This window comes from Acyrthosiphon pisum, chromosome A2, assembly GCF_005508785.2.
Source record: "Acyrthosiphon pisum isolate AL4f chromosome A2, pea_aphid_22Mar2018_4r6ur, whole genome shotgun sequence".
Taxonomy (NCBI): Eukaryota; Metazoa; Arthropoda; class Insecta; order Hemiptera; family Aphididae; genus Acyrthosiphon; species Acyrthosiphon pisum.
The window spans coordinates 60,235,720-60,261,617 of NC_042495.1; the positions used below are offsets into that span (position 1 = coordinate 60,235,720).

The following is a 25,898-nucleotide window of genomic DNA, read 5'->3' on the forward strand; positions in this document are numbered from 1 at the left end:
TTTTAAAAAAAAAACAAGAGTTTTGTTTGGTTCATATAATACAAGTATATTCCAATACTCGCACTAATACAAGTATATTCCAATACTCGCACTAATATACCTATAGTACAATATTTATATAAAATTATTATGGTATTTATTAAATTTATGAAATTTTAAAAATATTCTAGATTTATAAACTAACACATCATACGACATGTCTTGTATGGTTTTATACAAATTATATAACGTGCGAGAAATATTCAACACGCGTCTGAGCTCTGCAGGGTATATTATTGTGACCATTGGTACCAATATAGTTTCTTAATACCTTAAACTAGATAAGTTTATTATGTTTTAATATTTTTAATTTTAATGCATTTGATAATTTTTCATCAATATATAATAATAAAATATTTGTATGCACCTACATATGAAATACAAAATGTATATTTCTTATTTGCGTTTATAGAACAACAAGTTAGATTCACACATAGACGTAAATTGGGTTGAATTGTAACCTGCTAGAATTGTATAGGTACTAACTAGTACTGGTTCAGTGATTCTATCTGACCTACCTACCTTATATTAATAGGTACCTATAACATAAACTATTCTTTGACATAGAAAGACATTTTTTATGACATATTTTTATTTTTTGATATCAAGTACTGTGCGAGTGTGATAGATATATCATACATATAGTGCGAAACACAAAATATAATCTTATATAAATTGTTATTATCAGCATTTAGACTTTAGTTAGGATTTGATCACTATTATTTAATATTATGTATCGGAAAAAAATCGATTTACTATATTATTAATTATTGTACGGTGTGTAGTTAATTACATTGTTTCTAATATATTATAGGCACGAGACGTAACATTTAAATTAAAAGAATTTTAATGAATAGTCAATTTATAAATTTACACTTGAAGTTCGGAAATGAAAAAAATACCAATTTTAACAATAAAGTCACTAAAGATTTTTATTTAGCTTCTTCCAGCCGGTAATACTTACAGATTTATATGTACCAATTATTAAACTATAGAAAAGCAATAATACAGGTTGCTACTTACTAGGGGTAGTGTGAGTAGTTGGAAAAACTAGTTACGTATAATGAATTTAAAAACATGCTAATTATTTAAATTTAATTAGGACACTAGCTAATTTAGATAGGTCGTTACAGTGCAAGGTGATGGGTTTATCGAAATCTTAATTGCATTTTTATAAACAATTTTTTTTAATAAAATTAACTTTTATATTACACAAATGGCTTTTGAAAATTTAAACTATCTTTCTGAATGGTGAATCAGGAAATTCTTTATTAATTGTATTATCATAATTTTTTTTTTTATTAACAAGAGCCATAGTCTAAAATCAAATATATTATTATAATACATTTAACATAGATATTATTATCTAATAGAAATAGAAATTATTAAAAAGTTATTCATTTTTCTGTTACTTAACAAACATTTACATTTTAATAGAAAAATAACAGGAATTTGATCCATTGAATATATAGTTTACCATTTATATAAAAAAAATACATATCAGTATATCACTATGTATATACAATAAAAAAAAGGCGGGCAAGTGGATGTCATTATGCCGTACAGTAGGTTACAAGTGGGTCACTGTAATGGATGGTATTAAATTTGAATTCAATATAATATTTTATTTGGTTCCAATAATTTTGACCACTGCACATATTATTGAAGAAAACTATAGTTTTTGTATTGAATAAATTATTAAAAGGTTGTAAGACAAAAGCAACCTGCTGCAGAAAACAAAAGATGAAGATATAAAAAAAAGTTTCTATACGTAGAATAAAATATAATAATAATATGATCGATTTTAAGTAGGTAATTTGAACTATTTACTAAATGTGTAAGACGAACGATTTCCCGAACATTTGGCGCATGTATTATCATATTCATAATATTATAGTCATGTCTTTTACTTTCCGGCAGCTGCGGACTTCTCCGCGGGTGACCTTACGTGAAAATAATATATTTTCAAGTAACTACCTAATACCTAATACCGATAATATCTATATAATCATATATTCCGATATTCGCAATTTTTATCAAAAACTATATTACTATATACCAATAACCAATGCGTATACAAGTATACTACTATACTCAATGAATGATTTAATGATTATACTTATATACACAATTATTATTGACACATCACGTAGACGCTTTATTCATATTATTATGTTATATATACCTACATGCTAGTGCAGTTACGCAAATGTATTACACTTTCCACTCGGTAAGGGCCGTACCACCTATTGTGTGGTTATGCCTATAATTAATTATTGTACAACTGTCAAAACTGAAAACACACATACCGTCGAAAGTGATTTCCAAGTACATTAATAGATACCTGTTACAAGATTTGTTCAGATTAGGATATTAAAACTCAATTCAATAATTATATAGTTGTTAAATCTGTAAAAATTGATTTATAGTTTATACACTCGACAATATGAAAAAAAGCAACAATAATTTTTTGTGAATACAATTTTTTTTTTCAAACAAAAACAATATGAATTATATATATAATATATCGAATATAATTTCAAAAACGGAAACAATTTTGGAAACAGTTTTTATTATTATACAATTTTATAAGTTAAAAAAAAAGCTATAGAACAAAAAAGAAAAACCGACATTTATAAAGTGAATATTATTTGACATGAGTAAAGGAAATTTAAGGGGGGGGGGGAAATACGACGGACAGGAGACACATTAAACTAGAAGGGGAGGATACGAGATGGCGAATTGGTGCGGATATGCAATGTTTTGGCCACTGGTCACCTCTGCACGTTCCCATGACCGGTCCCCCACGTTAACGAGTGTCACGGGCGCGTTTGCTCGGGCGTGTGACGACCTTGCCCAGCCTGCGAAACCAGACTGAGACGGCCACGGGAGCGACTACGGTTGACGGCGACAAGCGGCGGCTATAGTGCGCGTCGATGGTTGACGGTGACGACTGACGATGGACGACGATGACCAGGCGCGGATCCAGAAAATTTTAACAAGGGGTGCTCAAAAAAAAGGTGGGCAAGTGGGTGTCGCTCTGCTTTACAGTAGATTATAATTGGATCACTGTATAGTCTGTAATGGATGATGGAAAACGGTTCTGAGCGTTTAAAATTTAAAATGTCCGTAAACAGCTTAAAACGGCTCAAAATATTTTGTACATTTTATCAAGTATTGGAATTGATAAGATGTTATATATGATGTAAATTTTAAGTATATCTACAAGTATTCGTGTTTGAATTACAAGAAAATCGCTACATGCCTACTCATGCCTACATGAGAAATCCAGAAAATATACAACGATGTAAAAATTTAATTTAACTTTCCGGTAGATATTTTTTTTTTGATAAAGGTATACATAGGTACTAATGAGGAATCTTGTATTAAATTTTCTAATTTTAGATTCAAAAATAAAATTTTTTATGAATTTCTAACTCAAAATAATTTGCATGATTTTTATGTATTTTATCAACATTTGAACTTTAAATGCTTATAAAAAAAAATTGTGACTGCATTTTTAAAATTTTTCAACTGCCATTGTAACAATATATAACAAATTTTCAAACTTTAAAATGTTATTGACATTCAATATTCATAGAAAAAAATACTTATAAAATTGGAAACTAAAAATGTTCAAAACAAATCAAAATATTTTGAAAATTTTGAAAATTTTATCGTGTTCTATATCTCGTATAGAAAATGCTAATATAAATATTCAGTGAAAATGACATGTATCTGATTATTTGTTTTTGAGTTACACCAAAAACCAGAATTGATTTCGTCGAAAGCCGATTTTACTTAAAATTTCCCGTTTTCCTTAATTTTTTTTTTATTTTTCATGGCGCTTTTAAAACTATTGTAATTTTAAATTTTGACCTTCTGAATGAACCAACTAGATTCACTTTCCCATCGATCGAGATACTGTTGAAGAAAATCGAGGCAGTTGTACTACTGCAGTACAACTGCCCCAAATACGGCGATGACAGAAACAAAGAAAAAAATTAAAAAAATTAAAAAAAAACACATCATCCACACATTGCTCCGATCAGAATTTAAAAAAAAAAATGGTTACACCTTTATATTTTAGATTGTTATACAAATTTATTTTATTAGTGGCTTAGACGACAGGGGGTGACCGAGCACCCATAGCCCCCCCCTGAATCCGCGCCTGACGATGATCAATATACACGCGGAGAGAGTGAACAGAGATTTTGTGCTATATGGTGAACACTCTGCGACGCAGCCGATGTGGGATTACCGCGGGACGAAAAGGCAAGAGTCATCGACTCTCGGTAATTTTCGCCCCCCTAGCGGTCGTCCCTTCAGCCGCGTCTTCGTCCAATGACCGCCGCCGGACAATGAAACAGTTAACTAACTTAACCTAATTAGCCTAAGTTCCCTCGGGTCCGGCGCCTCCCACGTCCGTGTTCCTCACCCCGTGCCAAAGTCTCCGCCGTTGCTGTCGAAACGAGTCGGCATCCGTCGAGGTGGAATCGTTGCCCGCGTCGGTACTTATGCTATAGCCACCGTGCCGTCGTTGTTGTCGCGCATAGCTCTACGTGACCGTAACTGCAGCCGGGCGCTCGCTGAGCCACCAGAGGGCTTCGCACGTCAACCACGACCGAGCGCGCTACGCCCGCGAACCTGTCGCGCCAGAGGCGGCCGGAGAACGTGCGCGGGTGACTTACCGCCGCGCACCGTCCGTGCTCTTTCCCGTATCCTCCCCTCTATTAGTCGCCGTCTTCGGCCTAAGTGGGCTATGCTAATATTAGCTTCGGACGGTTTTACATCCGCAGCAGAACAACACGCGAATAACGCGTTTTACACTTTTCCACGTCGATTTTCTACGTGGAGAAACGCGTTTTTCGAGTTCTACTGCAGGGTCCACCTGGCCAATCAGCTCACCGATATTATCCATCACAGACAATTCCTTGGCCGGCTGCTCAATGTCTGCACATAATACGTCTTCTGAAGCAGGCATCACTACGTCGCCGAGAGGTCCGCCCTCGGAAGTCGGAGTTAGGTCGACAGTCCACAACTCCGAGGACGGCGCGTCGCCACCCGACTGCGCATAACCAGGGGGTGGACACTTTTGGGCGGCAGGCCGATAACAGAAAATCATTCGACATTTTATTTGAGGTGGTTTTATCAGTTTTAATTCAAGATAAGAAACATATTCCAAACAACATTACAGTTTAGAAATCACTAATTAGTCTGATCACTAGCTAAAATTGATAAAAAACTACCTCAATTAAAATGGCGGCTGATTTTCTGTTATCTTACTGTATAATTTGTTATCAGTGTCCATTTTGATTATTCTATTCTGTGGCAAGGTAAGGCTCAGCTACATATCATGGGTATGCTATGCCACCATTTCGCGACTCATTTATCAATGATAAAATAATAAAATAAAGGGGGAGAAATTCATATTCACATAACATTATTAGTCGCAAAATGGCGGTGTAGCATATTTGTATCTATAGTGCCCTACTGCAGGCTGATACAATGGATTCGTCTTGAACTACTGATGAATCTTTCGAACCGTCGTTTTCTTGGACCATGTAGCCGAGTGGTGCAGCCTCGGGGATCGGAGCTGCAGGCTCAGACTCTACGAGGGACAGCGCATTGCCGCTCGGCAATACATCACTGTGCAAGAAAATTAATTCCTCAAAATGTTCTTCGTTTTCGTCGTCCTTTCCGGTTGCGTCTTCTAGTGGAGCGTTGTCAATCGAATAAGTGGTTTCTTCGGGCTCTAACCTTGGGGACTGCACGTCGCCAGTCGCCACTGGAAGCCGTATCCATACCAATGGAAGACAGAAGAGATATCACTACTGCTATTCGTATGAGGGTTTCGTCGCTTTCATCTTCATAACAGCAATCTTCACAACAGACGACGACGTGTATACCTATATATTATTATATAGTCAGATAGTACGTCCATCATTCATCGGGCCTGCAGAATTAAATTTTCGAGGACGTTAATTTTTCTAAAGACCATTATTATTATTATTTAGAGGACGCGTGATACCCACATGTGTTGTCTCCGTCTTACAAGTGCGTAACATAGCAAATTTTACGCTCAACAGAACACGTGTTTTATTTACACAAATTTATTTTTAGTTTTTATAAGCAAACCTAATATTAGGTACTTCTTGATTTTTTCGAATGGATTGAATATATCTAACCGTTAAGAATCTTTGTAGCGTCCGTAATTATTGATATTGTGAATTGTGGACATGTGGACTGACACGTGGTTGAATTTACTCTAGATGTTAGTTGCTAAAACGTAAAAACATATTATACAAATTGAATTCAATACTTACCTATTAAACGTTTTCTGTGTTGTTATAAAATTAAAAAAAATTTCCGATAACCATAATTAAATATATTATGGATTTAAATTGTAGGTTTAGGTATACGCGAAATTACGATTAATTCTGATACAAAAATGTGAGTATGAACGTTTTTATATATTATACATAAACAACGACGACTAACAATCAAAAAAATGGAGGACTCGCACAGTCACACATAAAGTCGAATGGCATTAGTTTGTCATAAATATTTGTATATTTAGGTATCTAAGGTTAGGTCCTATAAAGGTACACCTATTGACCTATATATTATATTAATTATAAACCGTATCTATTTTGAACGTATATCTCGGTTTATTATTAAATATAACGTACAAAGGACGTTTTTAACGTTTGTAGTTGCTTTCCTCTTAGGTAGAAATGATAATTCAATTTCTATGTTTCTATGTGTATGAAATATTATGTAAGTGCCTATAGTTGTGAATTTATTTTCACAACTGTAGTGACACACGTGTGAAAAAAAATTAAGAAATTAAATGTCAACTGCAAAATTATAGGTTAAATCTATTAAATAAGTTTTCTATAGAATTTTAACGACAATCGTGTATAGAAAATGTGAACATAAACAACCAGTGAAAATTCCATGTATATAATCATTTGTTTTAGTTACGCAAAAAACGAAAATCGATTTTGTGTAAAAATTCACGGTTTCCTTCATTTTTTTTTGTGTTTCACGGTGTTTTTGAAAACTACTGGGAAATTTAAATTTTGAAACCTAACCTATCAGAAAAGATACTGTTGACAAAAAACCTAAGCATTTTTACTGTCCTAAAAGGTGATGACAGATACAAAAAGAAAACACATCATTGTAAAAATCTGTAAAATAAATACATTCATCGCTCCGCTCAGAATCTAAAACAATTAACACAATGTTTTAAGTTCTTACAATTTTTATTAAATGTGTGTATATCATTTTTCGCTTTGAACTTAAAAGTTAAAATATTTTTTCCATATAATTTTATATTAAAATAAACAAGATCATACAAAGGATAAAAATTATTTATTATATTTAATTATCTAACTGTTTGTATAATATAGAGTAGTTAGGTACTGCACAAGCATGATTTATTATTTTAAGTTTTTTCGTCCCATCTATTCTTTTAAATTTTAAAATCTTTACCATTAAAAAAAAATAATAATAACAGTTATTTATTCGACCATTCAAATGTTCGTACCTTTATGGCTTTATTAATAATTATTATTATTTCTAGATATTTGCTTATTTGAAAATTAATATTTGTGAAGTAGAAATTATTTTGCAATGGTGACACGTAAAAGGCTATAATAAGGTATTAAATATGTCAAATATAAAATGACAATTTATTCTTTTATACTTAGAGAGGAATATTAAATATACAGTATATCTCAATGGTGCAGCTAGGGTCCAGACTCCAGACACTATCCCGCTGGGTTGTTTAAATTTTATAAGTGTAAAGTTTAATTACAAAAAACATTACCTACAACATTATTTATATTTGTTTTAAAATTATGAAGTTTGTTCTTTTAATTTTTTCGTTCAGAATGTAATTTTAAATTGGAAATTAAATATTTGCACCAACGGTGGCCGGTATAAGTATATGTATTGTTGAGTTCACTGATATATAAATAAAATTAAAAAATATCTTCGAAGTAAACAGTTTAGAACACAACACCTTATTGATGAGGTATCTACAACAATTTCATCAGAACATACCATTTCTACTAATTATAGGTATATTTATTATACATTCTGTATAGAAAGCTTATTCTGGAAGTTTTATTGTTGGGTTAACAGTTACGTAAAAAAAAAACTTAGAACACAATAATAGCCCTCTACTGTCTGGGGAAACTGACGAGTGTTAATTTGCAAGTATTGTTATAATATTATCACTTTATGGTTTGTCGATTTGACAATAAACTTAAAATAAAATCTTCTAGGATTACATAACTAATATATTGATGCATATTATATTGAATGTCAAAAAGTTATTACACAATTTTTGAATTATTCTAATACAATTATTAAATATGAATAACTCAAATTCATTGTGCATATAAAATACCTTTTTAAGTACCGATTTCTTAATATGTGACCATACGATATACGGATTGTATCTTTTGTCATTGCTAATCATATTTGTATCAGGGCCTAGGGGTGACCGCGGTATTCTGCACGTGACAATCTGGCTGTTATTTATTATACTTTAGGTTGATCGTATATTGATTCATACATTCATTGCTCCACCCAGAATCTAGAAGGAAAGAAGATAATTTACAAGAAAATGAATTGATAATTAGAATTTAATTCTAATGAGATGAACCTGCAGTTCTAATAATTATTATATAAAACGCCTATCAAATGTTCTGAACTTGTAGGTACTGAAACCTGTAGTACCTACCATTTACCAACTTACGGTTACCTACCGCTTAATTCGTTGCACAATCACATACCCTTTTGGACACTTGCAAAATATAAGTAAGGTGACCGGTGCCAATGTAATTTTGTCCAAAAAAATACTATCTACGGAAATAATGATCCTTTTCTGTAGAATCAACCAAATATATTCTACTGGCCCCATTGAACTCCGTTTTTCAATACTTTACAATATGTTTTCAAAAATAATACAATTTTAAGCCATTTTTACAAATTATATTATACCATGGAATTAAATTAAAAATCGGAGTTCAATGCTTAAATTTGATGGGTCGATAGTTACATAATATTATGCTGATGACACGTGATTATTATTTACCGATATTTATTGGGAAAGAGTTCATAATAAAGCTACAGTTGATTTAGACAAAGTTTATAAATGCCTAACTAATAGAAATTTAACTCTAAGCTATAAAAAACAAATTGTATGACCTTTTTTTATAAATAAAACCTCTACAAATTTTAACTCTATAATTTTACATAATTGTAGAGAAGGCATAATTTGTACCTAATCAACACAGCTATAAATCTATCAAAGCAGTGACAAGTGAATTCGTTATCTGGGCATTATCTTTGATAATAATCTAAAATGGAACTTACATACTCATAATTCAGTAGGAAATCTATTACGATCTTTAACTTATAATTTTATTTTACTAAAAAATTGATTCCTAAACAGATAATGCGTATACTTTTCTGTATATCAATACGAATTATTAGTATATGTGGGGGGGGGTTTGGGTGTTAGTAACTAGTGTACTAAAAAAACTTCAAACTAATCAAAATAATATTGTTAGATTCTGTTTAAATAAACGTACCTACTGTAGAAGGTTCTACAAATAAAAAATATAGTGATTAGAGTGTATTGCCAAATAAATCTCTTTATAAAAAAAAAATGCTATATTGTTTGTATTTAATCGTTTTTTTTTAAAGGCAATTACAGTAAATCATTTGTTAGATAATAAAAAAGAGAACAGCGTATCATATTCCTGTTATAAATAAGGGAAAAAATCATTCAGTCGATTTTTTGATGATTTTCTAGGCCCTACGCATTTTAACTCAATGCATGATATTTAGTATAAAAAAACATACACGTTATGCGAAGTTATGTTAAAAAGATTTTACACCACTAAATAAATTTATTTAGTCACGAGATTTTATATAAATGGTTATTTTTAGATTTGAGCTAAATATTTTCGTTCTATATTGGTAATCACATGTTTTAGTTATTTTGTAATAATTATCTGCAGCTTATTTTAATTAATTTTAATATACTTATTCATTTTAGTTTTAATAGTTTTATCTGTAGTTTTTCTCTTTAATTTGTTTTAAAATAATCAGTATTGTATTACTCTCTATATCTATCACAAGCTTGCTTAAAAGATATAGATATTTATAAAAATGTTTATAAATATATTTATACATTATAATGTATTATGTTAATTTTTATTGATAATAAATAAAAAAAGCAGGTAAGTGGATGTCGCTCTACTGTACAGTAGGTTGAATTCAATGATATAATATCATTGTATAAGAAAAACGATTCTGAGCAGAGACGGTTTGTCAGTCTGGATATTTTATATTGTTAGTATTTATTATATATCGTGTAAGTTGAATTAATATTATAATTTTTTATTCATTTCTATGGTGATACACAAAGCGTTAGAAATTAAAATCCCATTTTAGTGTTTTTCCGTAATTTTTCAGTGGTTTTCCCGTGGCATTAAATAACTATTGATAAAATCGAAAAATTGCCTCTCTAAAGTACCATCTTGATCCAAAGCTAAAGATAAGGTACTAAATGTTGAAATCAAAGCACTTCTTCTGGTAGAAATTTTGTATACAGGATATAAAAAAAAAAATAAATAAATAAACACCATTGTAAAACCACTAGCTTCCAGCCAGGGCCGCATTTGATAATTTTGCGCCACGGGGCAACACATTTTGCCACCCCCTAAAAAAGGTATTTCCTAAAATGTAAAGTATAACTATTTTTTTGTGGCATAAATGCGGTCAGATTTGTTTTGGAAACCTTTATATTCCAATGAGTTAAGAACAATCAGTGATTCAAGCAGAATTTATCGGTCGGACTTAGTTTCAAAGTTATACACTAGTCCGCGAGTTTGCGAATTTCCACCCGTCAGGGGTTTTTTTTTTTAAATTACTTTATTAACAATACAATATAAAGTAAGTACAATAATTCAATTCTGAAATATCTGATTCCACCATAATGTTAAGGAAAAAAACTCACATTTACAAAAAAAAAAAATCAAAAATATTATTTTTGGTATTTTAAACTAAATAACAAGATTTTGTAGTTTTAAAGTTTTCAAAACCATAAATTACGAAGAAAATATGACAGACTTTTTTTAAAATACCATCATATTATTATATTAAGCATACAAAACACACATTTTAAAGTAAAAATTCTTTGAAGCTATCCCTAAACTGCATTCGTTGCAATATTTAATATTTTTATCTATTAGTTATTTCTTAAATCTCTAGGGAAACCAATGTTAAATAAACATAATATTATAGTTTTTGTAAAAAAAAGTAAAATAAAAATTAATACAATGATTTCTTTAAAAGCGTTTAATTTTTTTTTTATTGTAAAAATCGAAAAACAAAAATCTATTAAATACACAACCAAGAGAATATAAGGAATTCAAATGGGTTTTCTAAATTAAAATTTGACTTTTGGTACTGGGTTAAATTTTTTTCCGCTTATTGGTCTAAACTTTAAATGCACGTAAATACTGCGAAAAAACGATCCATTTTCAACAGCCTTAATAATAATTTATAATATAGGTAATCTAGATACATTTATAAGTTATAGCTTTCATCTAGATTGGTGATTTTAAAATAAAGTGATAATTATTAATTTCTTTAAAATCTGCATTACCTACATAGTTGTTATTTCTGATTCCAACGCAAAACACCTTTCTTAGTTTATAGTTTACCTTAAATATTTTTTGTAATTATTAATATTATTTTCCGACTAATTGATGAAAACAATATACGTTTTTAGCTGTAATATTTGCTTTTAATAGAAGGTTATAGTAAAAATAAAAATATATAATATTTATTTATTTATTTTTTGATACAATTAATACACAATAATAATATGTCAATATAAATTTGCCACTCCCTAAATTGACCATACAATTTGCCGCCCTGGACAACAGGGTACACTTGCCCCCCCTAAATACAGGCCTGTAGCTTCCTTGCTCCACTCAGAATCTAAAATATTGCAACCTGTAAGAAGTCTTTTTCTTCCAGATAAAAAAATGGTTATCAAAATCCTACAATTCAACAAGGCCTGATAATTATACCTGTGAAGTAATTTTTTCGATATAATACACCGTGTATAAACCCCCTTCCTGTCCCCCTTAAATAGGTATCGGGGAGTAGACAAGTGAAAAAGTATTATAATTAAGGTTGCAACTAAAATATAAAATATAGTTTTCAAATTGTATATGAAATTGCGGAAAAACCGGCCCCTTTTCTAATCTAACATTATTTGATAATTTATTAACCATGGACCCCTGTATAATATAATATTATTATTACCTTTATTTAATTTATCAAGATATTATACAAATAAATAATATTGACGAATACCAACATGTAGTAAAACTTAATAAAATAAAATATTAAGCAAGCATAAAAGTATTTTCATAAGTTTAATTACAGTAATTTTCATAGTTTTTTTTTTATCCTGAAAGACATTCTTTAAATTGTTATTGGCTATAATAAAATAATGAATTACTTATTTTCGTGATCAAATTGCATTCTTAACTATTTTCCTTATACAGCAATAAATATAAATAAAGTTTAAATTTTAATGTTTAGTCATCATCGAGCCATCGACAACTAAATAAATTAATAATGCAGGCAGGTAGGTCCAGCTATTATTCTATAACTATATCTTACGTTTTTATGTTTTTTCCAATGATCTTATAATTTATATTTCTGATACATTTTATGTTTTGAATGTTTAAGAATAATTTTACGATTTTTTTTTATTATGAATTCTACAATAGTTATGATTTTTGGTATATTTAAGAAATTTATTTCTTTTCTTTTAATTTCTCCAATAAGAGACATGAATGAGCTACACTTCCAATGGAGTGGGTCCTATAGTATACAAAATTGAACCTGTCACAATCGCCATGGGGAATAATGGCTGCGAGGAATTTTATTTTTTTTGCACTGAGCCGCATGCAATCGAACTGACAAAAGCAACAATGCGCTTCTCAGCTAATAAATATAATATATAAATCACTGTGCTACTCCGGTAACAACTACGTCGTACAATATGTTATGTTTTCGTTTTTAAAAAATTATATGAATACGAATTTTATAAATAAGTTGATTACTGAATGTATTTAATTTAGATGCAATCAATAGGTAGAAACACATTTTATCTATCGAATATTGAAATTATTTTTCTTCTTTGATAAAGAAAATATATTTCCAATTTTGTATTGCAAATTAAGTCGACGTGACAAAATACATCACTATACACGGGATTCACATGTACCATATATAAATACATATATTATCTACATTTTGAAAGAATTGTATAAATACGTATGTTTCATAAATAATTCAAAGAAATTGTTGTAAGACATATTAAAGAGAACAAGATTATAGTCATGACTTTGAAGTTCGACATGTTTGCACTGCTTGCAGATATGAATGATAATAATATAATATATACGGTTAGAAATAAATATGAAAAATGAACATGGTCAATGTGTAGTTAAAAAAATATGACGTGCCAATTAAATTAAATTAAAAAACCAAAATTATGAAAATATTTAATTTAATAATTTAAAATAGATTAGGTATGTCATAAATACCAAGAATACTTGTACTGAATAATATTTTTGAAATTTGTATTAAATAATTAGATATAAAAATGTAAGGAATATATTTAAATAAGTTATTCGTTGATGGCTTACACAAAATGCCGAACTGAAATATTATGGTTTATAGGTTCCTATTTAGTGTATTATAAATTATAATAGCGGCTATCTTGTCGTATACGCTCTACCGGCAACATTGCGACTGCAGTATGCGCTCTACCGTGTCTAATTTCGTAGTAACAAGTGGGACGATGTAAAAGTGGTATTAATAAAGCAAACATTTGAATGAATAAGTAATATTATTGATTATAAATACTAGCATTTATAATCAATGGTAATATAATATATAATTATTAGAAATTATTATATATAATCAACGTGTTCGTCGTCGTCTCGTTATTTGTTTGGAATAATAATAAAAAAATAGTAAATATAGGTAAAAATATAAAATTAAATATAAAAAAATTAAAATTAAAATTAAATAAATAAATATTAAAATACTAGTGCCATGTCCCTCAGAAATGAATTAAATGTGTCACTTTTATTCATACCTCTTCACCATGTTTCAATAAGATACCTGTAATAGTTATTATATTATTATATATACCTAGGTTTTATTATTATATTATAATATTTAATATTATACCTTGTAAGTAAATCTGGTATTGTACCACACATATTTTTCACGATTTTTAGCCTCAGAGGCCGCCATAAACTTTCAATCCTTTGGGTATTTGCCATTGATATTGGATCTACGAAATTTTCGCTATGATTTACAACGTAGTGATTGTATCCGTGGTCCGAGAGTCCATTATACCCTGACTAGCCATCGGAATGTATTGTAGACCCAAGTACCCAACAATAACCTCTCTTTGTATAATTTCATGCAATGTGTTTTTGTCCCTTTTTTGGACAACAAAACACCTTCCTTGGTTGTTGTCACACAAGCCGAATACCCATGGCCCATCAAGCCGTCTTCCGTAGTTTCTTGCTCCGTTTTCTAGATTAACATTTTCCTAGTCAGAATCGTTGTCGATGTTTAGATTTTCGGCTGGTAAATCTGCAAGTCGAAGTCGACCTTTATTATTTTTTCTCGACCCTCTTAATAAGCATTCGTCAACTTGGATCACTATTCCAATTTCTCCAAATTTAGTACGATTTTCAAACATTCTGACAGGTACATCACGACACAAGTTCATCCAGTCACACACTGTATGATCTGATCTACCGGTTAAAGTGATAATTGTAGTCTGTTTTAAATTTTGACACCAATAATAGACCAGTTCAAGTTGTGCAGCGAGGCTCAATCCATTATTGTTACGGCCATTTTTGTCGATGTACGTCCAAAAACTATTGTTCTTTCTAAATATATAGGTATATATTAAGATTATATCTAAAATATCAGCTACGATTCTTACCTTATACTTTGAGTAGTTTGACACCCTTTCATTTTACACCTCAACAATTTCGTTTCATTTCCGTGATATTTTTTTATATAATACTTCATTTCACTATCACATTTATTGCACAATATATTTTCTACATTTACTAAAAGATTTCTCGCAATTAAAAAATTAGTAACTGATTCTTCGTTTTGTATAATTTTATAAAATTCTGTTGCAATCATTTTGAATGTCATGTGAAAATATAAAATCGTGTGTGAAGTGTGGACTTTAGTATTGTCACCCGACAACTAAATAATATATGATCAAAAATTATATGATGCAGGAAAAGAGAGTCCTAATCATTATTACCACGATAATAAACTATAAAGATATAAATTGCACAGTAGAGCGCATAGGTATTATAAAAAGATGTGTCCAGTAATCGCAGGTAGACCGCAATCTGGGGTAGAGCGCATACGACAAGACAGCCATAATAGCATGTACATATGTTAATTTACCTTATAAATAAATATAAAAACACCATTACAAGATTTGTAAGTAGAACTTAAATTACAATTTAAAGGATATAAAAATTTAAAAGGTATTTTTTGGTTTGATAGCAATATGTTTATTGATGGGCTATCAAAGGGCCCCTATTATCTACTTGACTTATAGCTAACAGCATATTATATTTTACACTAATTACAATGACCATCTTCTGTCCCAGTTTTTACAACTCTAAATAAAAAAAAATGTACCACACTACCACCCAGAGTCTTGAGATAATCTTTTATTTTATTAATTAATTGATTTAATTATACATGTTAAAACAATGAAAGTACAATAAACCTTTGAGAAGAATTTAAATAACAGTTACAAATAAAATTGAGAAGGTTAATTTTGTTCAATTGTGTAATATTTAAAACGTTTAAAACATCGGATTAAGTGATCCCGTCTATTAATAAGTAGATATGACTATATAAATATAATATTAAAATGATTTTTTTAGTAACACTATTCTTTTAATTTCCAATTACTAAATAATATTATATCTGTGTTTATATTCATTCGCGTTAGAAATAATGAACTATGTAAAAAAATATTTTCAAAAAAATGTACACTTTCTGAAATACCTAATGAGTGTTCTATGATAAAAGAATCACCCAGTATTTAAATATTTTTTTGTACCTATCCCTATAACCGGCAATGGTAAATGTATAAGTATTTATTATACTGCGCTGTATTTGTAAGCTGGTGAATTGAACATCAGAATAATTATTAATTAGAAAAACTCATCATAGACGATAACATCTGATAAGACGCGTAATACATATTTTGAGCTGTTATAATTTTTTCGTTTGCTGATATCATATATTGCACAAATTTTAAATAGTCTTACATACTTGCATTTTCCTAACAATTGCCAATTGCCATATAATATTTAAATTATATCATTATTAAACGTACAATATTATTAAATAACTTATTATATCATGTAGGTATCTGCAGTGCAGGTTTTATAACTTCAGAACTTTATTTTGTAATTTTTTATTATTTGCTTTTCTATGAATCGAAATTAAACATAAATGTTAATTGTTTTTTTGTATTATTCAATTTGTATTCATCTGTGATGTCCAGTCTGTTTAAGGGAAACAAAATATGATTGCGTGAAAAAAATTATGTTTGTAAAATATGTTAAAAGGGCACCGACGTTTATTAAAAAACTTTTGTGAAAATATAATATATAATAATATAATAATTTATTAGTATGAAATCGTTTTTTTTTTCAGACGAAGCTGCGTATTGATTTTAAAAATAATAAATTACAAGATTATTTAAAAAAAAATTATTTTTACTTTCATATAAAATTATTGTTCAAAATGTTTTATGTCCCGCATTACAGGAAATCTGTGTAGCACTTGATATAGTAATTGATACTAACTATAGAAATTCTCTTAGCATTACGAAAAATTACCGAAAAATTTGTTCAAATAATTCGAAAAACTTTTGTGTACCCATTTAGTACCTACTAGTGTTTAAATTTATTATTATTCTTGTGTAGGTACCTATTCATTTTAATAATGACGCGTATATACCTATTATATAGGTACATATAATTTTGATATTCGTGGTTATGTTTCTAATATTTGTTGTAATATCATTGCTCCAACTATTTACTAAATGTTCGTGTTTGGATTCATTAAAAATTATTGTAAAGTAATAGATTTGCCGTTATGGATCACGGACCACGGTGCAACATGTACCTACCTATTATTGATGTAGGTACATAATATGTATTTATTATTTAAAAACTAAACGTTATTACGAGATTGTAAATTTGTAAATTCTTTCCTAATGAATATTTCAGTTCGATAATGTACCTACCAACCCGACACCGAAAATTTCGTACCTAAGTGAAATGTGAAACTCTGATGGAAGTCGGGAAGACGTGCCATATTGTTATATTATTATCTATATAATATATATTATATTGTAATTTTTAATAACTGCATAAAATAATATTTTATTGTATGCGCAACGAAAACTGGTTGGCGACCCCCGTCACCTGCCCACCATATACCGGTGGTCAGCCATGGGTTCTCAAGCTGCACCGCGCCGCTCCAATATTTATACATTTATCTATTATTTTAAATTATTTTTTTGTTTTTAATTTTACATGGCGTAAATGCGTATAAATATTGAATACCAATGATTGGAAATGACCGCTAGAGTCGCGCAGGTCACCAATCAGTTATTTTCGTTGCGCAGACTAATAATAACTTATAATTATTATCATATATGTAACGATATACGCAAAACACAACAGCTAATTGTATATATTTTGTAATCGTTAAGACTAACCACAAGAGCACAAAAACTTTTACATTTTTTTGGAAATCATTAATATCATTAAGCAGATATAAAGCCAAGATTTACCATTTTTGTCAAAGACACGTGAACTGTGAAGTATTAGAGTTTAGGAGAGTTTTCGTTCAGCGTAAAGCAATGAAAAATGAGAGAATATTCTGAAAGCCTTAAATCAAAAATGTTTACATAAGTATATTAATATGTTTATTAATGGAGAAATTAATATCAAAAAACAAACATTTTGGGAAAGTCAACCTCGAGTAGACCTCACGATAAATTCAAACTGTTTTCAGAAACCTTATAATTTTACAAGACTAATCTGTACCTATATACGTTTGAGTTATTAAAACACGTCTAAATATCTACCTATAGGCTATAATATGTTGCACGTGTTAACACTCAAAAATGAAAAAAAAAATGGAAAACTGTTTCTTGCAAACCAAAAATAAAAAATCTATAGACACGGTTATTTTATAGATATTTTATATTTTAAATTTGGATAAAATCAGATGTTTAAACAATGAGTACCTAACACCTATATTAGGTACATATTTTGTTAATAATATTTATTTAATACATATTTAATTATTTGGATTTTAATTTTAGATCTGAGTGGAGCGATGAATGTATTTATTTTACAATGATATTGTGTGTTTTGACAAATATTTTTAAATACATTGACTAGTTTTGAGTTATTTATAGACATTTAAAATGTTGTTTCTATAAATGTCAATAAGATTTTATTTGTTGGGTCAAAAAGCTTGAACATTTTATACAAAGTTCCGCATAAATTGATATAAAATCAGTTGAGAAATAATAAAGAGCCAAAACCTTTTCGAAAACTTTAACCAGATCCAAGACAACACCAACCAAATCATCACATTTATAAAACTTATTGATATATGTACAACTTAATCTAAGGATACCATTGTATTATTTATAAGTAACTAATATTTTTTTTTGTTATAAGCTATTAAGCTAATAACCTATAGTAGTTTATCATGAATAAAAAAAAAGATCCAAAGGCACGATTTTCTTTTATAAATATTTTTTGTTTAAATTAGTAATTTACTTAGTAGTTAAAATTGAATACAATTTTCAACTTTTATAGCTAAGAATTGAAAATTTGAAACAAGGATTCTCATAAAAATATATAATCAGTTATTTTTTACAAACATTATATAATTTCAAATTTTGACCAAATTACATATAAAAACCAAGAATAACGATTTTAGTTAATTTGTTGTAATTTAAAAATATTATTCATGGGTGTATGAAACTTTTAGAGTATATTATTATATTTTATTATCTATACATACAATGACATTTTAAAATGTAATTTTTTTGTTAAAAATGAATTTAATCTACGCTGTTGTACTAAAAGCTAAAGCCTAATAGTAAAATAAATTACTTTAATCACAATAATATCATAAAATAATATAATACTTATAGTAATATTATAGGCGGACCTTCGGTCAGAATGGTTTTTCGTATAAAATAATTTTATAAAACTGAATTCAAATTTAACACCATCCATTACAGTGACCCACTTGTAGGTAACCTACTGTATAAAGCAGATCAATTTTCACTTACTCGCATTTTTTTTTATTAATTAATATGACTAAAATTTAAATCAATAAATATGTTCTTAAAAATAGTAAAAATGTCTATTCAATCATCATCTAGATAATATCAGAGCAGCACTCAAGATAATCTGAAAATTAAAATCTATCATATTTTTTTGAGCAATCAATTAGTAATAAATTACCCACGCAATATTTTTATACCTATAAAATATGACCTAGGTATCTATTGAGTAAAATAGGTACATTTTTTTTTCTTAAAAATATACTACAATATTTATGAATAAGAATCACGTTCCGAATACTTAATTTCTATATTATGTAATGATAATGAAATATGAATATGAATGAGACATTAATCAGTACGAAACTATGAACCGAAGATTCTTTTATAGAATACATAGTATTCAATATTCATTCGTTTTGTTGAAATGAGAGTAGGTACTTATTTATTTTTGATGATAAAATAATTGATTTATCGATTAATGACATGATTAAACTCATTATAAACTATAAAGTATAAACGTTTATATAGATGCAAATAGGCCCCCACATTTAGGAGAGCGGCCGATCGGGGTTAATGGGTTATATTATTTTGTTGAAATCCAAGAAACATCTTTTTATGGTAGGTATATATAATATATATTTAAGTACGTCATGTATCTAATAGATTTTTAGGGACTTAGCCCCTCTAGGCCATTACTTGCGCTTAAAATGGATGGTGTCACCAAAATATACATGTATATTGAATATTGAAATATTTTAGGGTAATTACCAAACATGTTCTTCCCCATTGTTTCCTCTAATAATACATTTATTTAAAGTCTTAAGATTTTTCGTAGCTACTACTTAAGGTGTGTCTTGTACTCATGTGGCGACTCTTTTTTCAAATGAGAACCCCAGTTTTCTATAGTAAATTATTTAGTGGCTAATTTTTCTGAAAATGTTGGCATATTACAATAAAAATTCGAAGGAATTGTTTCTCAGTTATTTAAATGTATTTATACGCCACTGTCAAATATTAAGAACTAAGAAGGTTAGCGCAGACTCTCATAAAATAATCAAATTTATTGTTGATGTATCTTTGTAAAGCCGTCGTAACTTTATATTTTAATCTAAGATATCGAATACCTATCTTAAAAAATGACGTTCGGCAGTCCTAATTTAATCAATATTATGTTTATTACCACCTATACCTACCTATATTTACGATTCAACCGCAGCGTTCTTTCCAACTGTCGACGGCCTCTATTATTTAATAAAACAATAAATTAAACAAATAAAAATATTGTCACCTACTCACCTATATTATGTAGGTAATTGTGTTAAACATAATATAAAAAATGTGTCAATGTTTTTCCATATACCATAATAATAATACTTTAATTCAAAATAAAACAATAACACACTACGAAAATAATATTTAGCTATTTACGGTATTGGTCCTTATTACTAAGATATAATAGAAACGGTAATTTATAATTTGGAATATTTATAAAAAAATCATTGCGTTAACTAAAGAACACCTACAGATTGCCAGTTGCTACAACACTAGTCTTCTGTAGGTAATATTGCTAGTGCGCCCATAGTGCCCTAAAAAAAAATTATTGGACCAGATCGGGCTTTTTATGAGCTCAGCGTTGTTTTTGGGCTGGGCCTAGGCTTTTTTTCACAATATTTTTAGGACCGGGCCAGTCAGGGCTTCAGGGTAAAATTTATGGCCCTTGCAGGTTTATGGTCTATAACATAGATAATATAAAATATCTTATATTATCTATGGTCTATAATATCTATGGTTGAATATGATACCTGTTATCATGACAATATAAAATCGTTATCAAATACAATCAAAAACACGTGTGATCTACAACTGATAGGCGATGTGTAATGTGTATACAGTATTCAGTAAATTTGTGAATTGCGTCTAAGCCGTAAGGTAATAGTGAATGTCAAAATAACTTTTAGTGAACTCTTCATATTTATACAGTTACAGTTTTACAGTTGTACCTAATATTGTTACTATTAAAGCTTGAAACAGTATACAAATTTTACATTTCTACATATAATCATGGTAAATTAATTTTTACAATGTTATTTTGATATAATACATTATTTCAAAAATATTGTAATTTATGTTATTTGTATTGATTATAATCATAAATAATTGTTATTATACATTTTAGGGTAAACCAAAAACCACTGTACTTAATGCAAATCATCCGAACAGTAGAAAGACAAAGCAATTGATTAAATCTAAACACAAGTAAGATACAAAACATTAAATTTATAGTTTATTGGACTATTTACAATATAAGTAATATTTTGAATGTATTTTAAGATTGTTTTAACATTAATTAGAAGAAATTATATTTAAAAATAATTAATGTGCATAATATGCGACAACATAAATGATGTTATTCAAGTCGCCTAAAATTTAAAATTATAGTGTTATATCTATTACCTAGTATTATTTAAAGAATAAATTAATTTAGTAAATAGGTTAAAATGTTTGTTTAGGAAATGTTATCCTTCTTCAATATAATTGATTGAATTATTGCAACATAACATTGTATGTCGTGTTTTTAGGCTTGCATTTCGGGACAAAAAGAAGTATATTAATTTAGCAAAACCAAGTTCATTATGTGAAAAATTAATTTGGTTCAGAGATAATATTGATAACACAATTGAGCAATATACTCAGGATACTCTCTCATTATTAATTGAAAAGTTTGTATTCATTATTTATTATATTTATTGTATTTATATTTAGTTGGTATTTTATTCTTTGTAATGCAACTAAATACTATTAATATTACTAATAATATTACATTTTTAAAAATTGCATGATTATGTTAGTGGTTAACATGCAGTTAAAAATGTAAAATTCTTTTAAATTATATATTAGTTATAATTGATCTATGTTTAACAGTTATAATTTTTACACAATATTTCACATAACCGATAATATTTTATTACATTAAAAAAAATGAAAAATGTATGAATATCTGGTACACATATAATGTTTTTAATCGTTAAGTAGTTTCATAAAGAATAAAGAATAATCGCCAAATTTTAAATTGCATAGAATTCACCCTCTCCTCCCACCCAAAAATGTAATCAAATAAAAATTGAATCTCTAATTTGTACCCTTTTTGTGCTGAAATGGTTTTTAAATCTGCTATCATTAGTAGAAGTATAAAATACACACCATTTTTTGGTATATCTACTTAGAAAAATGAATTTATTTTTTATATATAATAGTAAAATTAATACAATATTTATATGGTATAATTTATATTTTAGGTATCTTAATCGTTTTGACCACGAAGCTAGCATAATCAAAGCAAGACATAAAGATAAGGGCAATCGACGATTTGCTAGTCGGGAGGATGTCATTAGACACACAATAGAACGAGAAAGAGAAGAGTATAATACTGCTGGAATTGGTAAGTGTATAGAATACCTGAATTCAAGAATATTTCTCTGCAATATGTTAATGTTTAAAATCTTTATTAGTGGCCAAGATTGTACTATTTAGTATTTAATTTACTATATACTTTGAATGTAAATCTTTTTTTGTGTAATGGAACACATTAATGGAACTGAACAAAAAAGTAAATATTTCTTGAGGATTCTGTTGGTGAAAATGTATGCATATTTATGTGATTAAAAATATTATGCTTTTGTTATCATTTTATCATTATTGGGTTTATGTTGCGAATAAATGTTTCTTTGTACTCGTGTAGAATCTGCCTCTGGTAAGAACTTAGCATAAAATCATATTTAACTCAGTCTTGATTTAATCTTTAACACTCCGTGAAAAATTTCATTTAGCTATTTAAGTACTTATTTCAATAAGAAATGTTTCATTTTGGAATATGTATAATATATTTAATATTTATACAAGCTGAAAATTTGCCACATAATAAATAGCCGGCACCGAGATCCTTAACAGATTAAGCGCCACATAAGGCTCATTTACCCTATTTACTATTTGTCAAAATGGTTCTTATAAGATTCAGTGGGTTTGTCCTTCAGGCCATGCTCTATTTGATTTCCATAAGATAACATATAAAATGAAGGTTTTGGATACCATATGAGGCCACAAAAACAAGACTTACACATTAGTTTTACTCACAAATGCCAAGTAAGGGAGGAAGTGATTTTGCGCCTGTTCTAGCTTATGTTGGTGTTTTACTAGGTATGGGTGCCACACCACGACACCATACTCAAGAATTGATCTTACTTATTTAAAGTAGAGAGAACAAAGACAATTCACTGATGAGAATTGTTTAGTATTGATTAAATAAAAGAGAAGACGTATAAAAGATACTGAGATCTTTAATTTGAGATACTTGTGTAAATGGTAAGCCATTAATGGAATGTGTTCTATTTTTGGGCGACTGTGATTTAGTGAAGGTAATTGAGTGACATTTGTCAAGATTTAGTACGAGTCCAAGACGATCAACCCATGTAGAAAATAGATTAAGCTTACTCTGTAGAACAGGCTGGTCAGCCATATAGTCACCTTTCAAAAATAGTTTGATTTTATCTGCAAAGAGAAGAAACTTGCTAAGGTGTTGGGACAAAGAATTTATAAAAAGAGAGAACAGCAGAGGACTTAGGTGCACTCCTTGAGGGACGCCTGACGGTATGTCAATTATTTAGGATAATACCCCAGCCACTCTTACAAATTGCTTCCTGCCTGTGATATAAGATTTGAACAATCCAAGCAATGGGTATCTAAGGCCTAGACTTTCTAATTCATAAATAGAGCACGGATTTTTAGGTTTTTAAAAGCTTAAAATATGATGCTAATATGCTCTAAAAAAAACCTAAAATATTCTCTAAATATGCTTAAACTTTTAAATATGCAAATAATATGATTTTTTTTTTCAAAATAATTCAATAAAAAAAATATGTAACTTTATAGTTATTCAGTATACACTATCATTCCTTTGGTAGGTAACAGGTAAATTATTTAAATATAAAAAATTTAAAACAATTCATACATAGGTATATAAATATAATGAAATATACATATAAAAACAAAATATTATACAACATATTATATCTATAATATATAAACAGTAAACTATATCGCCATCAGTCGTAAATACTGTATCATTTGTTTTATTATACGGCTCTATCCACTGTTTATGTAAAAGTTTTAAACTGTTGTTCATTTTCGGCATTTTAAAAAATAAAAATGAATATTACAATTAATTAAAATAAATCGTAAGATATTAAATGTTAAAATATTAAACAATTTAAAAGTAAAAACAGTTATTATCACGTAACCAGTTATCAAATACCCATATTCTATGGGTACAATCACGGACTGAGAGGAACAAAATGACCAACGTTACCAATTTGATTACAAACAAGTAGATAATTGAATTATTTTTTATTTTTATCATTCTTATATCAAATTATTTATTTTTTCCTAGAAAATATTGTTGCTAGAAAAAATCACAAATCGAGAAATTAACAATATACATGTTTTAGAAACAATAATAGAATATATTCTAAAATATGTAAGATAGGCCAAATATTTTTTAATGTCCAAAATATGCTTTAATATGCAAAATAAATTTTTTCCTACGAACTCTTTGATGGATAAATCGTCCACATTTCTTATCCTCGAGAGTTGCATAAAGCCAATAAAAATATGTAAAAACCTAAATATCCCTGCTCTATTCATAAATAAGTAGCTCGTGGTTGACTGTATTAAATACTTTTTTGAAGTCTGTGTTTATGACAGACTATTATGTCATATAGTGGTATATTAATAATTTTAAGAATCATGATAATAGTTATGACTTATGATAATAAAATATTTTGATTAATTTAATTTGTTTCAAATATTTTTTAGAAGTACCAAATATACTTGAAGCCAGTCAATTACTGTATTTGCGCACCTGGGATGGTGACATAAAGTATCTACCAAATTTCAAAATAATTCGCTTTCGTTGTTTAAATATAATTTAATTAAACCTAATTATTAAAAATACTGCCATGTTATATACAAGCAATGTTGTTGATTTTTATTATTCCCAAAATATTTTCCCATTTGGTATAATGTGTGTGAGGTTATGGAAAAGAACTTAAGGAACTCAAGTATTTGCTTATTTTTTGGTTTGACTTAAAATCTATTAAGTGTTATGGAAAAGTATCACTAACAAAAACATGTCAACGCTAGGTCGCTTCTTATGTTGAATAAGGTATGGTTTTTCTATTTTTCTTTTTCTTTTTCTATTTTTTTTTTCTTTTTTTCTTTAAAATGACACATTTGGTAACCACTGACAAAAACTAATGGGTTCTTATAGTCTTAGAAATATATAATTAGTACCAGGCACCTA

At 28.6% G+C, this 25,898-nt stretch overlaps 1 protein-coding gene across 1 annotated transcript; it reads left to right on the plus strand.

Annotated features, from left to right (window-relative positions):
• The first annotated feature begins 21,414 nt into the window (after positions 1 to 21,414).
• LOC100166086 (translation machinery-associated protein 16) lies at positions 21,415 to 25,571 on the plus strand. Its single transcript, XM_001951381.5, has 5 exons — positions 21,415 to 21,607; positions 21,720 to 21,799; positions 22,123 to 22,263; positions 22,840 to 22,982; positions 25,412 to 25,571. Exons 1-5 carry the CDS (start codon positions 21,605 to 21,607, stop codon positions 25,525 to 25,527), a joined length of 483 nt encoding a protein of 160 aa, XP_001951416.1. The 5' UTR covers positions 21,415 to 21,604; the 3' UTR covers positions 25,528 to 25,571.
• The last annotated feature ends 327 nt before the right edge of the window (positions 25,572 to 25,898 follow it).

Bases quoted from the DNA above. Each gene is read 5' to 3' on its own strand.
- LOC100166086 (XM_001951381.5), top strand. The intron at 21,800-22,122 runs GTAAGATACAAA...TCGTGTTTTTAG, and splicing joins TTGATTAAATCTAAACACAA to GCTTGCATTTCGGGACAAAA. The intron at 22,983-25,411 runs GTAAGTGTATAG...AATATTTTTTAG, and splicing joins GTATAATACTGCTGGAATTG to AAGTACCAAATATACTTGAA.